At 38.0% G+C, this 20,219-nt stretch overlaps 1 protein-coding gene across 1 annotated transcript in view; it reads left to right on the top strand.

Annotated features, from left to right (window-relative positions):
• Positions 1 to 20,219, top strand: part of DOK6 (docking protein 6) — a 389,769-nt gene that overhangs the window by 107,461 nt on the left and 262,089 nt on the right. Inside the window, exon 2 of the mRNA XM_021686409.1 lies at positions 8,295 to 8,402. Coding sequence (XP_021542084.1) covers positions 8,295 to 8,402 — 108 coding nt within the window. The remainder of the gene's footprint in view (positions 1 to 8,294; positions 8,403 to 20,219) is intronic.

Here is a 20,219-nt window from a genome sequence, read left to right as displayed (position 1 = left end):
AAGGAAGGAAGGAAGGAAGGAAGGAAGGAAGGAAGGAAGGAAAAGAAAGAAAAGAAAAAAGAAAAGAAAGAAAAGAAAGGAAAAAGAAGAAAGAAGAGAAGAAAAGAAAGAGAGGGAGGAAGAAAGGAAGGAAGAAACAAAGTAGAGCAACTTTGCAGTTTGAATAAAGAAATAGAAGAGAAATACAACAATCAAGGTCTCTGAGTTTTCCCTCAGTGCATTTGTTTATGGCTACAGAGAATGTATACTCTAGCAAAACTGTGCTAAATGTTGAAATTTAAAATTGTGGCCAATTTGCAGTTCTAAACCTCTCCAATTACTGAAAGGAAACTCATTTTATTACTTTTCCTTAAACGTACTTGGGGAGGGAGGGTGACAGAGTGGGGGCATCAGGTGACAAGCTGAAGGTCCAATATTAATTAGTCCTATGAAACAAGGACAGAGTCCAGGAATGATGGTGTGGGGGGGGGGCAGAATTAGGGGTCCTGCTTCTTTACCAAAGGTGAAGAGATATGTGTTCAGACAAAGGTGTGTTCAAATCCTGACACAGTCACTGTCTTTATCCTAAAATGGAGATAAACTACCTCATGTTGTAGGTATGAGGATAAAATGTGTATATAAATATTTAGATGTATTACATATAAATAAGCATTTAACAAATGCTAGTTATTGTAAAGTATAAAAGGGTAAAGCAGATATTTCCATTATAAAAACACCTATCTTCCTGCTTTCTAAATGAATATATGAGCGTTTGTCTTTTAAAGTAAATTAATCCTACAAGATAAGTTAATTTTTAAATGTGATGATTTTTGAAAGATAGAAAATTGAGCATTATGAAAGTGCTTGATCTTATAAATTGTAACTGCATTATCATGGAAAACAGAGAAGCGCCCTGTCACTGGCATGCTGAGATAAATATTTTATATGGTATTGATACCAGATGATTTAATTAGATTAAAGACCACTGAAGCCAGCACATTGAAAGCCTCATAACATAAAATCTTCTAAAAAAATGTCACTTTTATATTAAATACTGTGTTTTTAAAAATTTTTTTTATTGTTATGTTAATCACCATACATTACATCATTAGTTTTTGATGTAGTGTTCCATGATTCATTGTTTGTGCATAACACGCAGTGCTCCATGCAGAACGTGCCCTCTTTAATACCCATCACCAGGCTAACCCATCCTCCCACCCCCCTTCCCTCTAGAACCCTCAGTTTGTTTTTCAGAGTCCATCGTCTCTCATGGTTTGTCTCCCCCTCCGATTCCCCCCCTTCATTCTTCCCCTCCTGCTATCTTCTTTTTTTTTTCTTAACATATAATGTATTATTTGTTTCAGAGGTACAGATCTGTGATTCAACAGTCTTGCACAATTCACAGCGCTCACCATAGCCATACCCTGCCCTGTGTCTATCACCCAGCCACCCCATCCCTCCCACCCCAACACCCACTCCAGCAACCCTCATTTTGTTTCCTGAGATTGAGAATTCCTCATATCAGTGAGGTCATATGATACATGTCTTTCTCTGATTGACTTATTTCACTCAGCATAACACCCTCCAGTTCCAGCCACATTGTTGCAAATGGCAAGATCTCATTCCTTTTGATGGCTGCATAATATTCCATTGTATATATATACCACACCTTCTTTATCCATCCATCTGTCGATGGACATCTTGGCTCTTTCCACAGTTTGGCTATTGTGGACATTGCTGCTATAAACATCGGGGTGCACGTACCCCTTCGGATCCCTACATTTGTAACTTTGGGGTAAATACCCAGTAGTGCAATTGCTGGATCATATGGTAGCTCTATCTTCAACTTTTTGAGGAACCTCCACACTGTTTTCCAGAGTGGTTGCACCAGGTTGCATTCCCACCAACAGTGTAGGAGGGTTCCCCTTTCTCCACATCCCTGCCAACATCTGTCATTTCCTGACTTGTTAATTTTAGCCATTCTGACTGGTGTGAGGTGGTATCTCATTGAGGTTTCGATTTGGATTTCCCTGATGCCGAGCGATGTTGAGCACTTTTTCATGTGTCTGTTGGCCATTTGGATGTCTTCTTTGGAAAAATGTGTGTTCATGTCTTCTGCCCATTTCTTGATTGGATTCTTTGTTCTTTGGGTGTTGAGTTTGATAAGTTCTTTATAGATTTTGGATACTAGCCCTTTATCTGATATGTCATTTGCAGATATCTTCTCCCATTCTGTCGGTTGTCTTTGGTTTTGTTGACTGTTTCTTTTGCTGTGTAAAAAGCTTTTTATCTTGATGAAGGCCCAATAGTTCATTTTTGCCCTTGCTTCCCTTGCCTCTGGCGGTTTCTAGGAAGAAATTGCTGCGGCTGAGGTCGAAGAGGTTGCTGCCTGTGTTCTCCTTTAGGATGTTGATGGACTCCTGTCTCACATTGAGGGCTTTCAACCATTTTGACTCTATTTTTGTGTGTGGTGTAAGGAAATGGTCCAGTTTCATTCTTCTATTTGTGGCTGTCCAATTTTCCCAACACCATTTGTTGAAGAGACTGTCTTTTTCCATTGGACATTCTTTCCTGCTTTGTCAAAGATTAGTTGACCGTAGAGTTGAGGGTCCATTTCTGGGCTCTCTATTCTGTTCCATTGATCTATGTGTCTGTTTTGTGCCAGTACCATACTGTCTTGATGATTACAGCTTTGTAATAGAGCTGGAAATCCGGAATTGTGATGCTGCCAGCTTTGCTTTTCTTTTTCAACATTCCTCTGGCTATTGGGGTCTTTTCTGGTTCCATACAAATTTTAGGATTATTTGTTCCATTTCTTTGAAAAAGGTGGATGGTATTTTGATGGGGATTGCATTGAATGTGTAGATTGCTCTAGGTAGCATTGACATCTTCACAATATTTGTTCTTCCAATCCATGAGCATGGAACGTTTTTCCATTTCTTTGTGTCTTCCTCAGTTTCTTTCATGAGTATTTAATAGTTTTCTGAGTACAGATCCTTTGCCTCTTTGGGTAGATTTATTCCTAGGTATCTTATGGTTTTGGGTGCAATTGTAAATGGGATCAACTCCCTTAATTTCTCTTTCTTCTGTCTTGTTGTTGGTGTATAGGAATGCCACTGACTTCTATGCATTGATTTTATATCCTGCCACTTTACTGAATTCTTGTTTGAGTTCTAGCAGGTTTGAGGTGGAGTCTTTGGGGTTTTCCACATAAAGTATCATATCATCTGCAAAGAGTGAGAGTTTGACTTCTTCTTTGCCAATTTGGATGCCTTTAATTTCTTTTTGTTGTCTGATTGCTGTGGCTAGGACTTCTAATACTATGTAGAATAGCAGTGGTGATAGTGGACATCCCTGCTGCATTCCTGACCTTAGAGGGAAAGCTCTCAGTTTTTCCCCATTGAGAATGATATTTGCTGTAGGTTTTTCATTGATGGCTTTTATGATACTGAGGTATGTACCCTCTATTCCTATACTCTGAAGAGTTTTGATCAAGAAAGGATGCTGTACTTTGTCAAATGCTTTTTCTGCATCTGTTGAGAGGATCATATGATTCTTGTTCTTTCTTTTGTTAATGTATTTTATCACATTGATTAATTTGTGGATGTTGAACCAACCTTGCAGCCCAGGGATAAATCCCACACTGAATAATCCTTTTAATGTACTGTTGGATCCTATTGGCTAGTATTTTGGTGAGAATTTTTGCATCCATGTTCATCAAGGATATTGGTCTGTAATTCCCCTTTTTGATGGGGTCTTTGTCTGGTTTGGGGATCAAGATAATGGTGGCCTCATAAAACGAGTTTGGAAGTTTTCCTTCCATTTCTGTTTTTTGGAACAGTTTCAGAAGAATACGTATTAATTCTTCTTGAAATGTTTGGTAGAATTCCCCTGGGAAGCCATCTGGCCCTGGGCTTTTGTTTGTTGAGAGATTATTGATGACTGCTTCAATTTCCTTAGTGGTTATAGGTCTGTTCAGGTTTTCTATTTCTTCCTGGTTCAGTTTTGGTAGTTGATACATCTCTAGGAAGGCATCCATTTCTTCCAGGTTATCTAATTTGCTGGCATAGAGTTGGTCATAATATGTTCTTATAATTGTTTGTATTTCTTTGGTGTTGGTTGTGATCGCTTCTGTTTCATTCATGATTTTGTTGATTTGGGTCATTTCTCTTTTCTTTTTGATAAGTCTGGCCAGGGGTTTATCAATCTTGTTAATTCTTTCAAAGAACCAGCTCCTAGTTTTGTTGATCTGTTTTACTGTTCTTTTGGTTTCTATTTCATTGATTTCTGCTCTGATCTTTATTATTTCTCTTCTCCTGCTGGGTTTAGGCTTTATTTGCTGTTCTTTCTCTAGCTCCTTTAGGTGTAGGGTTAGGTTGTGTACTTGAGACCTTTCTTGTTTCTTGAGAAAGGCTTGTATTGCTATATACTTGCCTCTTAGGACTGCCTTTGCTGCATCCCAAAGATTTTGAACAGTTGTGTTTTCATTTTCATTGGTTTCCATGAATTTTTTTAATTCTTCTTTAATTTCCTGGTTGACCCTTCATTCTTCAGTAGGATGCTCTTTAGCCTCCATGTATTTGAGTTCTTTCTGACTTTCCTTTTGTGATTGAGTTCTAGTTTCAAAGCACTGTGGTCTGAAAATAGGCAGGGAATGATCCCAATCTTTTGGTACCAGTTGAAACCTGATTTATAACCTAGGATGTGATCAATTCTGGAGAATGTTCCATGGGCACTAGAGAAGAATGTGTATTCTGTTGCTTTGGGATGGAATGTTCTGAATATGTCTGTGAAGTCCATTTGGTCTAGTGTGTCATTTAAAGTCTTTATTTCGTTGTTGATCTTTTGCTTAGATGATCTGTCCATTTCAGTGAGGGGGGTGTTAAAGTCCACCACTATTATTGTATTGTTGTTGATGTGTTTCTTTGCTTTTGTTATTAATTGCCTTATATAATTGGCTGCTTCCATGTTAGGGGCATAGATATTTACAATTGTTAGATCTTCTTGTTGGATAGACACTTTCAGTAGGATATAGTGTCTTTTCTCATCTCTTATTACAGTCTCTGGTTTAAAATCTAATTTGTCTGATACAAGGATTGCCACCCCAGCTTTCTTTTGGTGTCCTAGCATGGTAAATGGTTTTCCACCCCCTCACTTTCAATCTGGGGGTGTCTTTGGGTCTAAAATGAGTCTCTTGCAGATAGCATATCGATGGGTCTTGTTTTTTAATCCAATCTGATAGCCTGTGTCTTTTGATTGGGGCCTTTAGCCCATTTACATTCAGGATAATTATTGAAAGATATGAATTTATTGCCATTGTATTGCCTGTAAGGTGACTGTTACTGTCTATTGTCTCTGTTCCTTTCTGGTCTATGTTGCTTTTAGGCTCTCTCTTTGCTTAGAGGACCCCTTTCAATATTTCTTGTAGGGCTGGTTTCGTGTTTGCAAATTCTTTTAGTTTTTATTTGTCCTGGAAGCTATTTATTTCTCCTTCTATTTTCAATAACAGCCTAGCTGGATATAGTATTCTTGGCTGCATATTTTTCTCATTTAGTGCTCTGAATATATCCTGCCAGTCCTTTCTGGCCTGCCAGGTCTCTGTGGATAGGTCTGTTGCCAATCTAATTTTTCTACCATTGTAGGTTACAGATCTCTTCTCCCGAGCTGCTTTCAGGATTTTCTCTTTGTCTCTGAGTATCGTAAGTTTTACTATTAGATGTCGGGGTGTTTTACTATTAGATGTCAGGGTGTTTTATTGATTTTGAGAGGGGTTGTCTGTGCCTCCTGGATTTTGATGCCTGTTTCCTTCCCCAAATTAGGGAAGTTCTCTCCTATAATTTGCTCCAATATACCTTCTGCCCCTCTCTCTCTTTCTTCTTCTGGGATCCCAATTATTCTAATGTTGTTTCGTCTTATGGTATCGCTTAGCTCTCAAATTCTGCCCTCGTGATCCAGTAGTTGTTTATCTCTCTTTTTTTCAGCTTCTTTATTTTCCATCATTTGGTATTCTATATCACTGATTCTCTCTTCTGCCTCATTTATCCTAGCAGTTAGCGCCCCCATTTTTGATTGCACCTCATTGATAGCATTTTTGATATCGACTTGGTTAGATTTTAGTTCTTTTATTTCTCCAGAAAGCATTTCTCTAGTAACTTACATGCTTTTTTCAAGCCCAGCTAGTATCTTTAAAATGATGATTCTGGACTCTAGATCCGACATTGTACTAATGTCCGTATTGAGTAGGTCCCTGGCAGTAGGTACTACCTCTTGTTCTTTTTGTTGAGCTGATTTTTTCTGTCTTGTCATTTTGTGCAGAGGAGAATAGATTAATGAGAGAACAAAATGCTAGCAGAGTAACAATGTCCCCAGAAAATATACTCTAAACAAATCAGAAAAGACCTGAAGCTGGGGGAAAAAGAAAGGGCAAGAAAGAAAAAAGAAAAAGCAAAAAAAAGAAAGAAAAAGAAAATGATAAAAACAAACAAAAACAGAACAAAATTTAAAAAATAGAATATGATGAAATATGATCAGGCTGGTGTATAGATCAGTGCCACACACTAGATTTTGGGTGTATTTTGGTCTGTTAGAAGATAGTACCTCCCAAAATTTTAAAGAAAGAAAAACTTATATTTGTACAAAAATAAGGGTTGATATGGTGAAGGGATGGAATATGACTGGAAAGATGAAAATTATAAAAAATTTGATAAAAAGAATTGATAAGAAGTTGTTTGAAAAAAGAAAAGAGGATTAAAATAAACAAAAAAAAAAGGGAGAGAATGTGATCAGGCAGGAGAGTCGAACAAAACCATACACTACAGATTTAGGGTATATTTTGATCTGTTAGAAGAAACTATCTCAAAATTTTAAAGAGAGAACAACTTATATATATATGCCAAAAATAAGGGTAACTACTATGAAGGGATAGAATATGACTCTAAAAATGAAAAATAAATTTTTTTTTTAAAAAAGGGATTGATAAGATGTTGGTTGAAAAAGGGAAAAAGAAAAATTAAAAAAAAAGACAGTTAAAAAAATTAACTTTGAAAGACTAAAGAATCATGGTAAAAAAGCCATGGATTCTATGTGCATTATTCCCCTAGCGCTGGAGTTCTGCCATTCTCATTGATCGGTAAACTTGGCCTTGGCTGGCTGTTCTCGCTGATCTTCTGGGGAGGGGCCTGTTGCCGTGGTTCCCAAATGTCTTTGCCGGAGGCGGAATTGCCCCGCCCTTGCCGGGTCGGGGCTAAGTAATCTGCTCGGGTTTGCTCTCAGGAGCTTTTGTTCCCTGCAAGCTTTACGCCCAGCTTTGGAGGCGGAGAGTGAAAATGGCGGCCTCCCATTTCCAAGTTCTCTGAGCCGAGAACTTGGGGCCCCGCTCCTCAGTGAGGCCCCAGAGAAAAGCAGTCAGTCACTCCCGTCTCCCCGGTCTCCGGCCACACTCCGTGCTCACCCGGCCTGTGACCGCGCGTTTCTATCTCTGGCACCCGACTGGGTGTGGAATTTCCAAACCCAGCAGATCCCTGCGGTGCGCTCCCACACTGCTCCTCCCGGGGTGGGGGAAGGTGAGTCTCCCCGGATCTGCCGCTTGTTGGGTCCCTGCTGGAGGAGCAGGGGCCCGACTGTGCCGCGGATCACGGTTTATGGCCACCCCGAGCTGAGAGCCCACGCCTGGGCTCCGCCTCTGCAGCCGGCTTCCCTGCCCCGATACCTGGGAGCTCTGCCACACTCAGGCACCCCCTGTCTTTCTGTGACCCCAAGGGTCCTGAGACCACACTGTCCCGGAGGGTTCCACCCCCCGCTTAGCCACTGGAGCAACATCCCTCAGTGGAGCAGACTTCTAAAAGTTCCGATTTTGTGCTCCGCGGCTCTATCACTTGCCAGAAGCAGCCGACGGAGGCCCCCTCCCCCCGCCGTCTATCCTCCCGAATATCGCCTCGGATTCACTTCTCCGCGCATCCTACCTTCCAGAAAGTGGTCGCTTTTCTGTTCAGAGAGTTGTTGCTATTCTTTTCTTGGATCTCCTGTTGAGTTCATAGGTGTTCAAAATGTTTGATCCCTATCCAGCTGAATTACTGAGACCAGACGAAATCCAGGTCTCCTACTCCTCTGCCATCTTGCTCCGCCCTCCCCTTAAATATTGTGTTTTTAAAAGTTTGCGTAATTTTAATGAATAACCTGGTTAGGACTCAAAAACTTCTCTCTGTAAGTACATTTAAAAAAAATTCTTTCCAATAGATTAATTGAATAGATAAGTTCCTGGCATTACAAAACTCATGTGAAAAGATAGATAATCAGATTCCTTCATTTGCTTTCAGATTTTCAGACGATGCTGGTTGGTTTTCAAGAAGGCTTCTAGTAAAGGACCCAGAAGGCTGGAAAAATTTCCAGATGAAAAGGCAGCATATTTCAGAAACTTTCATAAGGTAAGTCACAGTGTTTGGAATCGCTAGGGAATAAGTGGACCCTTGGCAACAACTCATGGAGACATTTCTTTTGATAGATGAAATATGCAGCGGCAAAAATGCATGACCAGTATAAAATATCTCTGTTTTGATAAAAATTCAAAAGTTATTTTTCTCCTTTATTTTAATCATCTGCTGCAAATGCCAGTGGTACCTATTGCTAGTTTGCAAAATGAGATGACTCATAATTCAACCACATCATTTCCTAATGTGCTGAGTAGACATTTTGCCTCTGTTCAGGTTAATTGTGCATTTGTTACTTTGATTTAAACTGTGGGCAACATTTAGGAGATAAAACTTTGGAGGCTGGTGTTAGCTGTGCTCATGACTCTGCTAATGTGCACATAGTTGCTGTTTATAGCTTTAACAAGAAAGGGTCATCAAATACACTGATGTGTAGGATGTGGCCATACATTCTACGAATTTTGATTCATTCTATGAATCAATTTACTAAGGATTAAAAGTACATAGGAAATATCCCTAGAGTGATGTTAAATATGCCGCCTAGAGTTGTCTTCAGTGATAAGATCAAAATGCAGTTAAGTGTTTGATAATTATGTAGAGAATTCATGGTCAGAACTCAGAATTGTGAACTGTTGATGAAATGCCTCAATAAGCTCAGTAAAGAATCTTAATTCCTCACCATTGGTAATATAGAGTAAGTTACCATGAATAATGTCGTGATTTTGTGGGGTTTATTTTATGTGACATGTAGTCTAGTTCCTCCTTTTATTAAAAATAGAGTGCTTGCCAGGGGTTGGGGGGTGGGAGTGATAAATAGATGTAGCACAGAGGATTTTTAGGACAGTGAAACTATCCTTTACAACACCATCATGGTGGATGTGTGTCATTACACATTTGTCTAAATTGGTAGAAGGTACAATACCGAGAGTGAGCCTTACTGTAAAACATGGACTTTGGGTGATTATCTTGTGTCAAAGTAGATTGATTCATCAGCTGTAATGAACGTCCCACTCTGCTGTGGGATGTGGATAATAGGGGAGGCTGTGCATGTGTGGAGGTAGGGGGTGTAGGGAAATCTCTGTACCTTCTGCTCAATCGGGCTCTGAACCTAAAACTGCTCTCAAAAATAAAGTTTATTTAAAAAAATAGATTTTTCTACAAAATGTGCTAATTCTATTACACAAATACCTAGCGATCATTTATATTATATTTGAGACTCTCTCTGAGGGCTTAGCTTTTGAATTTCTTTAACTTTCTTTGAGGTATTCTACATATTAATAGAGACTTACTATCAGAGATTCCAAGTTCAGGTTCCTGTCCAGCCACTTAGCAGCTCATGGGAGTTTGGTTTTCTCATTAGTACATGTTATATTACATGTCTCATTTGAAGACTATTTGAGATAGGGTATCAAAGGACAACCAGCACAGTGGTGCCTATTCTAATTATATGAAGAATTATATGAAATCTAAATTTATACTGGTATTTTGTATTATGGTTATGATCTTGGCAATATTTTTAAACCTGATTTAATTTAAAACTGCAAAGTTGTGAAATGTGAGTCCGTGACCTTTCGTTTGTGAGTAAAATTTTGAAAGACTGAGCACATGGATACTCTGGATTCCTCATGAGAACCCCTGCCCCCTGGTCAGTGCTGGCTGGATGCTGTCCATGAGCTCATGACTCAGGCACAATCCTCAAGAAGGAAAAAGATCATCTTGGAAAATAGATTGTTGAGAAAGATCAAGAATCTGAATCACGTGTGTGTGTGTAATGAGAACATTTAAGATTGACTCTCTTATCAACTCTCAACGTGTATAATACAGTATCATTAACAATAGTTACCATGCCGTACATTAGATTTCAGGAACTTATTCGTCTTACCCTCTAACCAGTGGTGATGGAGATGCTAACTAACCTTGTTTTAGTAATCATTTCACAATGTACACATGTATTAAAAGATCACTTTGTATACCTTAAACTTACATAATGTTATATGCCAATTATATCTAGATAATAAAGCTGGAATAAAAAATAACATTACACAGCAGATAAGATTGTAGGCTCTGGCATCTAGCATCCGTATTTAAGGGCTGTGTACTTGCATACGCTCTTTAATTTCCATGAACTTAATTTTCCTCCTCTGACAGATTAAGATTATAATAATATAACAGATTATAACACAAAAAGGGTTATTGTAGGGAATAAAATGGTACTATAGGCATATAATGAGATTAAATCCAACAAGATGTTATTAATGAATTAAATTTTATAGCTAAGTACGTAACTACTTACTTGGCATATAGTAAATTGCAGTAAACGTTAACCAGTTTTAGTCTAGGCTAGATGTGATGGTGACTTGGGTGAAGATGTTAGTGTTGGAGCTAGAGGTGGAAGGACACGTTTTGGATATGGTTGGTGAACACTGACAGGATGTCCTTTGGGATTAGATGCGGGGTGTTAGTGAAAGGTAGGTAGGACTCACGGAGATTGCTGAGTTTGGATTTGAGCAACAGAGAAGAGGATGGTGCGGTTCATGAAGATAGGGAAGACTAGAAGAGCAAGCTTTGAGTAAAACTTACAAGCCTTCACTGATTGGATGTAGAAGAAATGGAAGAGAGAGGAGTAAGAGTTGCTGTCTTTTCCAGACTGGGTGACAGAGGAGTGGTCATGCTGTTACAGAGACAGGGACCCTGTGTGGAGGAGCAGTTTTCAGTGATGAAGAGAAGAAGGCATTCTTGGCATGTTAGATTAGGTTTCTTTACAGTACATTCAGATAGATGTTTTCATTCAACGGTTAGAACTGCAGCCAGACTGTAGTGCAAATACCCAGGAGATCTACCGAATGGTGATGTTAAGGTGGGTGTATATTAATGCCTCTTTATGAAAGCTTCGTAAGTGCAAAATAAAACTCTTTCCTCTAAAAGACGTGGACTTCGGTACCAGCCTTACGGTGACATTCAGGGTGTTTTGCAGGTATTTCAATTCTAAGTTTAGCAAGAGTTACAAATCAAAAAAGTTGATACTTGACTGAAATAACAAAACAGCTAGTCCAAAACATGACAGAAAACTATGAAAAGTGCCCTTAAAGGAAATGCTAGTGGAATAAATGTTAAAATACTAAACAGTAAGATTTATAGTAATTATCAAGACTGCTTAACTGGAACTTCCCAACTGAAAGTTTTAACAATTCTAAAGAGAGAAATGTTTATGTTACCAAAAGGAAAACTGTGAAGAATACTGAAATTTGAAAAGGGGAGAGAAGACAGGACCTCAGAGGCTGTGTGTCCTGCTCTTCCCTGAGGCTGCCCCTTCCTATGAGAACACCACCCCAGAGGTCAGAGGGCATTATTTTGTCCCAGCCCTAAACAACCAGCCATCAAGGCAAAATAGCAATTACAAATGTTCATGATATTTTTATCCTGACATATGAATACATTTGCTTCTGCAAAATCAAAAAGTGAACCATCACTTCCCGTGGCTTCTTCCATTGGTAGAATCATGAATCCTTTTTTTGGAAAGCTGTAAATTTCTCAGCTCCCTCAGATGGTCAGGTAAATAAAGGGAGATCTCTTTATGAAAAAGGCTGATGACCTATTTAAAATCTCTCTTTTCCTTTGAGCAATTAATGGTCAGTTCAAATCTTGGATCCCCAGAATTGGAAAAAAAATCTTAATTTTCAAGATAGCTTAAAATAGACTAGTGTGGATTTCCCCAATTGTTCTATTTATTAATTATTAGGTGCTTTAAACTTGTGATTAGTCAGTTATTTTGATATGACCTAAAATCTGCTATAGTGCTCAAATCAAAATAATCAATCAAATGAGTGAAATGTGTCCAACCTTAGTGGGGAACTTATGAAAAATAGCTAAGGACAGAATTATTTCCTTGCCAACTTTAACTTTTGTGCTATGCTATATCTGGAACATACATATTGTAAAGCTTATGAGTATTAATGGTCCCATTTAGACATTTGATATGTTTACTGTAAGAGAGATCTTCTGCATAAATCAATTTTTATATGAAACTGCTATAAAATGGTATATACTTTTTTTAAATTCTTGGTAGAAAGAAATTTGAAATTCAAATCACTAGCTGCTGAAGGAAGTTATTAAAAATGCATTAGGGTTGAAAGTATAGCTGTATTTAATTGTCATAACAGATATTCAAAACAAATTTATCCTTAATGAAAACTGAACTAAAGCAATTTACATAGAATCAGCTAATAAATTTTCCTTAATTTTCTAACAGGTGAAAAAGGAACAGTTCATAGAAATTTTAATAAAATAAATATGAGTGCTGTCTGTAAGGAGGAAAGTATAAATAAAATCCCTGAGAAGGATGAATGAAGATGGAACGATGTGAATTTCCTATGATGGGGACTACATGAGCTAGAAAAGCAATGCCTGTATTGGGACCGATCTTATTTCTAAATCCCCTACAACCTGACATTGAAAACATTATTTTGTTCTATCTGCTTTACTCCTTCTTGGAGTTGTCGGTATCTATCTTTATGTAAAGCAAACATCTGAGAAACTTAGGGAAAAGATGAAGACATCCTTATGAAAAACAGCCACCTGGAAATACAGCATATCCTTAAAGATAGGAGCAAAACCATAGGTTAATGTGTAAACAGCAATGTGAACAGTGTGTTATGTTGAACGCTTTCATTTTGATTCCAGTGGCTCTCTGCTTGGATGAGCACACACTTGGTGTGATGTGAAGGGTGTTCAAAGGTTTGGTGTCTCATAAAATGTCTGCTGGAAGGTCCCAGAATGATAATCATTCACATTAGGGTATCTTATTCATTTGTTCATTCATTCATTCATTCATCCATCTGTAATCTCTTATCTTGAAGAAGTCTCAGTTTTTTTTTTAACATAAGCTCCTATTAACACACACATTGGTTCCTGGGACAGTCACATGTTAACCCATGATCATTTATTTATTGTTTTATTCATATTATCTGATCACATGCTAATGACTCAGAAAAGATTCAAAGAAATGGAATATGAAAAGTTGGTTTTTATGTAGGATGAAAAGAAGGGGTAAAATGCCCACAGCATGATGCATCACCTATGTGGTGTCTCTGACAGAGATGGGTGGGTCCTGAGGACGGACCATTCTATAGCCAGAGACGAGCAAGAGCCATCAGGTGAGAAGACCCTCACATGGAGGGCATTACCAAAGTTGTGATTTCAAGATAAGAGTTAAACTTGATCTTTGTAATATTTGAATCAAGGTCCATTACAATTTTACAAAATATAAGATATCTCCAGTAAGAATCAGTTTAAGAATGCGATGGAAAATAGATCACTCGGCAATCAGAATTTTTGTTTATAACCTGTTGCTCCATAACAGATACCTGTTCACTGAGAAATAAGGAATCAGACTCGTAGAAAATATCCATAAGACTGATCTGGGCTTGACTTAGAGTATATAGAAATATGATTTATGTCAGCAAGATTATTGTCTTTATTCGACTTTTTAAAACTATCCAGTTGTGTGTGAGGCAATCATCCATAATGGTGCTGCTACATCAGAAAAAATGGTAATATGACTTAAACAATATCTTTCTCTCACTCTACTATCTGTAAAATGCAAGTAATTGCAGAGCTCACAAAGTGAGGTGATAATATCATGTGAGATACTACGCAACCCATAAAACAACTATGGTTGTACAACTCGTTTCTGCCTCAGATTTTGCATCTTTGAAACCAGGGAAATAATTCATACCAACTTTAGCACAATTTTGAGACCAATTTGCTTGATAAAGTAACTTGTAACTTCAAACATGTCCTTTTACATGGTAAATCAGATAGTAACTTGAGAAAGACTATTCAATAGCACAACCCCGTTATGACTATTTCCATCATTTCTGAAGATTTTTACATTTATTTAATGGATTTAGAGCCAACGCTCTTTATTATTTCAGAATACCATCAGTGCACTTGGGGTTTTAAAAAATCTCTCTTTTACCCAGCATCTGGCTAATTGTGCAATATCTGACAGATGCAACAGGAGACATGCTTATTGCATAATGTTCACTGAGGATAAATTGTTTTTCTATCATTAATGGAAAATTACATATTATTCCACAAATAATGAACGCATATTAATTTACGACTTACGATTTGAAAATATTTCAGTGAGAATTCATCCTTGAATTAATACTTTTACCTCACCATAAATATCTCTCTAGAAACTTTTATAAATAGCAATCCTATTTCATAGTTACTAAATTTATATAATATTTAAAAATATTAAAGCCTTTAGGGCGCCTGGGTGGCTCAGTCGGTTAAGCGACTGCCTTCGGCTCAGGTCATGATCCTGGAGTCCCGGGATCGAGTCCCGCATCGGGCTCCCTGCTCGGCGGGGAGTCTGCTTCTCCCTCTGACCCTCCTCCCTCTCATGCTCTCTGTCTCTCACTCTCTCTCTCTCAAATAAATAAATAAAATCTTTAAAAAAAAAATTAAAGCCTTTATAGTGCTAATACTTCTACAAAAAACAAAGATAGAATTTGAATATGCTATCAATAATCCAAGATTACAAATCAGTAGCAGCCACTAAACTGATTTTATTGATTAGCAAACAGGTCCTTAATCTAGGAAACCAGGAGTTTTGAGGTTCAGTGGAATCGCTTGTTTTGATGGTAACTGGTGCATTTGTTTTACTCAGTGTCATTGTCACACATAATGTGACCTCCTGAAGAAATGGTGGAATTCTTGCTATCTAGTGTTCAGGGAAATAAGAGGTTTTTTTTTTGTTTTTTGGGTTGTTTTTTTTTTTTTGACACAGAATGAGAGATCGTGTTGGCTTAAAAATGCAACTATTTTCTCCTACTTCTCCTTTTCTCTCATCTATCTTTTAATCGAGTTAATCGTATTACAAATCCAGTGTACTAGAAAATTAAATTTTAACCTGATTTGCAGTAGCCTGGAATTTTCCACTAATCCTTTCTATCCTTTTGCGAGAGGATTGTCTTGGTGTTCGCTTGGGGCTACCATGTTATTCTCCTGGTCTTAGAGCTGGTACAGCCAACTCTGATAGTCATCCAAAAAGTCAACTTTTCTATCTTTTATTCCAGTTCCATTTTGCAAATAAACCAATGTGGGTGGACCCATCATTATTCCCAAAGGTTGCAGTTCCATCACTAGCAATAATTATAGTACAGTTTTCATTTTCTGTTGATGTGCAACAAATCACCACAAGTTCAGAGGTTCTAAAAAACACCTGTTTATGAGCTCACAGCTCTGTAGGGCGAAAAGTGTAGTATGGCTGGTTTCTCTGCTGGGGGTGTCAAAGGCCCTGAAGTTAGTTGCACTGAGTTATCTGGTGACTCTAGGGAAAAGTCTGCTTCGAAGTTTCTAATATAGTTGGTGATTTTAGTACCCTAGAGCTACAAGACTGACGCCCCTGTTCCTTTGCTGGCTGTCAGGAAGGGGCTGCTTTCAGCACTAGAGGCTACCTGAAATCCTTGACATACTTGGTTCCTTCTCTCTCCAACACAGCACAGGCATACCAGATTTTTTCAAGCTTTGACTCTCTGCCTTGTCTTCTGTGACCAGCTGGAGGAAAAAAACTCTGCTTTTAAAAAGTTCCCGTGACTTGGTCGGGTACACCTGGAGTCACTGTGTTGTGATCTAACTTTAGTGGTGTATCATTTAAATGTTTGGGGTCTTTTGTTTTTGGAGTTTTTTGTTTTTGTTTTAATTTTATTTTATTATGTTATGTTAATCACCATACATTACATCATTAGTTTTTGATGTGGTGGTCTATGATTCATTGTTTGCGTGTAACACCCAGTGCTCCATGCAGTACGTGCCCTCCTTAATACCCATCACTGGGCTAACCTATCCCCCCTTCCCCCTCCCCTCTAGAACCCTCAGTTTGTTTCTCAGGGTCCATAGTCTCTCATGGTTCATCTCTCCCTCCAATTCCCCCCCTTCATTTTTCCCTTCCTGTTATCTTCTTCTTCTTCTTTTTTTAACATACAATGTATTATTTGTTTCAGAGGTACAGGTCTGTGATTCAAAAGTCTTACACAATTCACAGTGCTCACCATAGCACATACCCTACCCAATGTCCATCACCCAGCCACCCCATCCCTCCCACCCCACTCCACTCCAGCAACCCTCAGCTTGTTTCCTGAGATTAAGAATTCCTCATCTCAGTGAGATCATATGATACATGTCTTTCTCTGATTGACTTATTTCGCTCAGGATTTTTGGGTTATTTTTAATTTGGGAAGGAATTTCTTAGGTTGCTAAAGTGAGCAGCCACTTTTCCCTCATGGTGTGTAGGAGGTCTGTACATTAAAGGCATTGTATTTGAAGTGAAGCATCATGCAACTTCGACATTTCAAGCATGGGGTTTAATTTCATTAACTGCTAATTCAACACCCATTGTAACTCACTTCTTCCTTTCCCATCTCCACCATAGAGGTCACTTTTTTACACATGATCACTTTTTTACACTTCCTGCAGTTAGACAGGTACATTTCTGGCTAATGAAATGTAAATTTAAGCCTGCTAGAAGGGATAGAAAGGATTTTGTGTTCTGATATGGCCAGCAATGTCCCTTATTCCTTTTCCCTAAATGGAAAGCATGACGGTTAGATGTATTCTGCGCCCACGAGGAGATGGGCATAAGAGAAATGTGAAGAGAAGGACAAATATTTCGGCTTGAGATGCTTCCTCTAATATCATGAAGCCACTAGACCAACACTAGTAACTGCCTACTTCAGAGTTCTTGTGTGGAAAAAGTAGGTCCTGTTTGTTCACATCAGTGTCTAGCAAACTTTTATCTGTAAAGGGCCAGATAGTAAAAATTTTAGGTTTTACAGATCCTGAGGTCTTTGTTGCAATTCTTCAACTCTGCACTTTGTACATTAAATAGCCAAAGACAATATGTAAACAAATGGCTATGGCTGTGTTCTGATAAGAGCTTATTTGCAGAAACAGATGGAAGACCAAATGTGGCCCAGAGGCCACAGTTTACATCCTTACTTGAAACTATGTATTTTTTATTTTCTCTTAACAAAAAATAATAATGCTAATATTAATAATTCTGTCTAGACGCTCTAAGTGTATAGATAAAACCTTATCTAAACATGATTGATAGTTAACTGATGGATTGCACCTAGAATTGGTCTCATAAGCTTAGGAAAGTAACCATAATCTCCTTCAGCTCTTTTATATTCTTTGGAATGATGTATATTAATGATCATACCAATACTCTTTTCCACTCTGTGTCCGTTACTGCAGGAACATAATAGGGCCCATTAGTTATGTTAAGTGGTATCATATACCAAGCCACAGACAGCCAGGCTAAGACTAATTCAGAGCATGGGTAAATTGTGATAGGCATGTAATTGTTTTTTTTTTTTTTTTTTTAAAGATTTTATTTATTTATTCATGAGAAACAGAGAGAGAGAGAGAGAGAAGCAGAGGGAGAAGCAGTCTCCCAAGGAGCAGGGAGCCCGATGCGGGACTCGATCCCAGGACCCTGGGATCATGACCTGAGCCGAAGGCAGACGCTTAACCGTCTGAGCCACCCAGGCGCCCTCTAGGCATGTAATTGTTAATAGTGGTTGACTTGTTAGAATTTCACACATCATTTAGTTGACTTTTTTGGGGGGAAGGGGGTGTATTTTCTTCCCTCCATCCCTCCCTCCCTCCTTCTTCTTTCTGTGTCAGGTGTAGTAGAACTTAGCTGCAAATTGAGTTAATTGTATTACTTGATGGCTGCTATCACCATCCCTTTCTGTAATATCTGATCAATCTATTTTGTTCCCATCCTTAACCCCATTTATCCCCCCTCCTCTATAGATAATTATTATAATAAGTTTGATGGGAAACTGTAGGATTCTTAGAAATGTGTACTGTTGATTTCTTGAAGATGTACTGCATGGTTAATTCGCTTAAGTATGGTTGTCTTATAACTTTCTGTGTTTCTTTTTTTGTTGTTTTCTTTTTTGTGTTTTTTTAAATTTTATTATGTTATGTTAGTCACCATCCAATACATCATTAGTTTTTGATGTGGTGATCCACGATCCATTGTTTTCGTATAACACCCAGTGCTCCATGCAGTATGTGCCCTCCTTAATATCCATCACCAGGCTAACCAATCCCCCTTCCCCCCTCCCCTCTAAAACCCTGTTTGTTTCTCGGGTCCATAGTCTCTCATGGTTCATCTCTCCCTCCAATTGCCCCCCTTCATTTTTCCCTTCCTTCTCCTAATGTCCTCCATGCTATTCCTTATGTTCCACAAATAAGTGAAACCATATGATAATTGACTTTCTCTGCTTGACTTATTTCACTTAGCATAATCTCCTCCAGTCCCATCCATGTTGATGTAAAAGTTGGGTATTCATCCTTTCTGATGGCTGAGGAATATTCCATTGTATATATGGACCACATCTTCTTTATCCATTCATCTGTTGAAGGGCAGCTCGGCTCTTTCCACAGTTTGGCTATTGCGGACATTGCTGCTATGAACATTGGGGGGCATATGGCCCTTCTTTTCACTACATCTGTGTCTTTGGGGTAAATACCCAGGACTGCAATTGCTGGGTCATAGGGTAGCTCTGTTTTTAAATTTTTGAGGAACCTCCACACTGTTTTCCAAAGTGGCTGTACTAACTTGCATTCCCACCAATAGTGTAAAAGGGTTCCCCTTTCTCCACAACCTCTCCAACATTTGTTGTTTCTTTCCCTGTCCATTTTGGCCATTCTAACTGGTGTAAGGTGGTATCTCAATGTGGTTTTGATTTGAATTTCCCTGATGGCTAATGATGATGAACATTTTTTCATGTGTCTGTTAGCCATTTGTATGTCACTTTCTGTGTTTCTTATTTTTATTCGTGCTGCATTTTGGCATTCAAGACCTATTTGCATTTCTATGTGTCCATTTTGCCAGTTGCTTCTGACTTCTACATGATACCCCATAGTTTGCATCCATTATATTTTACTTTTCCATTTTCCTAGTGACAGAAACTAGATTGCTAGAACTTCTCATTATCTCAAAGAATACAATAATTAAGATTTTTGTACTGTGTTTTTATGACCCAATGTGAGAAATTTTCTGGGATATATAAAAAGAATGAGATCATTGTGTTAAGGATACTTGCATGTTGGGATTTGTTTTTCATTAATAAGTAAAATGTACACATATGACTTTTTTGTATTTTTCATATCTTATTTTGGAATCAATATTAGCCCACACTCAGAAAGCAAAAACAGGTTTTGCTTTTATTTTTCTCCTGGAATATCTTGCAGGGGATATTGATTAATCATACCTTGCAAGTTTGGTAAAGCTCACTTATGAAGAAATCTAGAAATGGGCTGTTAGGAGATGAGTATATTTTTTTGTTCAAGTTTTCTAACTTTTTTTCTGCCACCATTTTGGCATTTTATATTTTTCTAGATATATATCCTTTCATCTATGTTTCCAAACTAATTAGTATTCATTTGTTTGCAAGCTTCTTATTAATATTTAGATTTTTTTGTTTGTTCAATTTTTCCCTTTTCATCCTGTACGTAATTCATCTCCACCTTCTCTCTTTTTTCTTTCATCTAACTTGCCACAAGTCTTTTTATTAATCCTTTCTCATGGACCTTTTGCTTTCGTGAAACTTCTCATTTTTTTCTTCATTTCAGTGATTTCTGCCATTGTCTTTATTATGTCTTTATATATTGAAATTCCCTGTTGCTTTTCAACTTCTTCAGTTGAATGCCTGAGTTCATTCTTTTCAACCTTTTGTATTCACGAAAAATATTTTTAAAGACATGTTTTTTATGCACTTCTTTTTCAGT

This window comes from Neomonachus schauinslandi, chromosome 14 (genome assembly GCF_002201575.2).
Source record: "Neomonachus schauinslandi chromosome 14, ASM220157v2, whole genome shotgun sequence".
In the NCBI taxonomy this organism is placed as follows: Eukaryota; Metazoa; Chordata; class Mammalia; order Carnivora; family Phocidae; genus Neomonachus; species Neomonachus schauinslandi.
The sequence above is the reverse complement of the archived record's forward strand: the minus strand, read 5'-3'. Positions and strand labels throughout refer to the sequence as shown.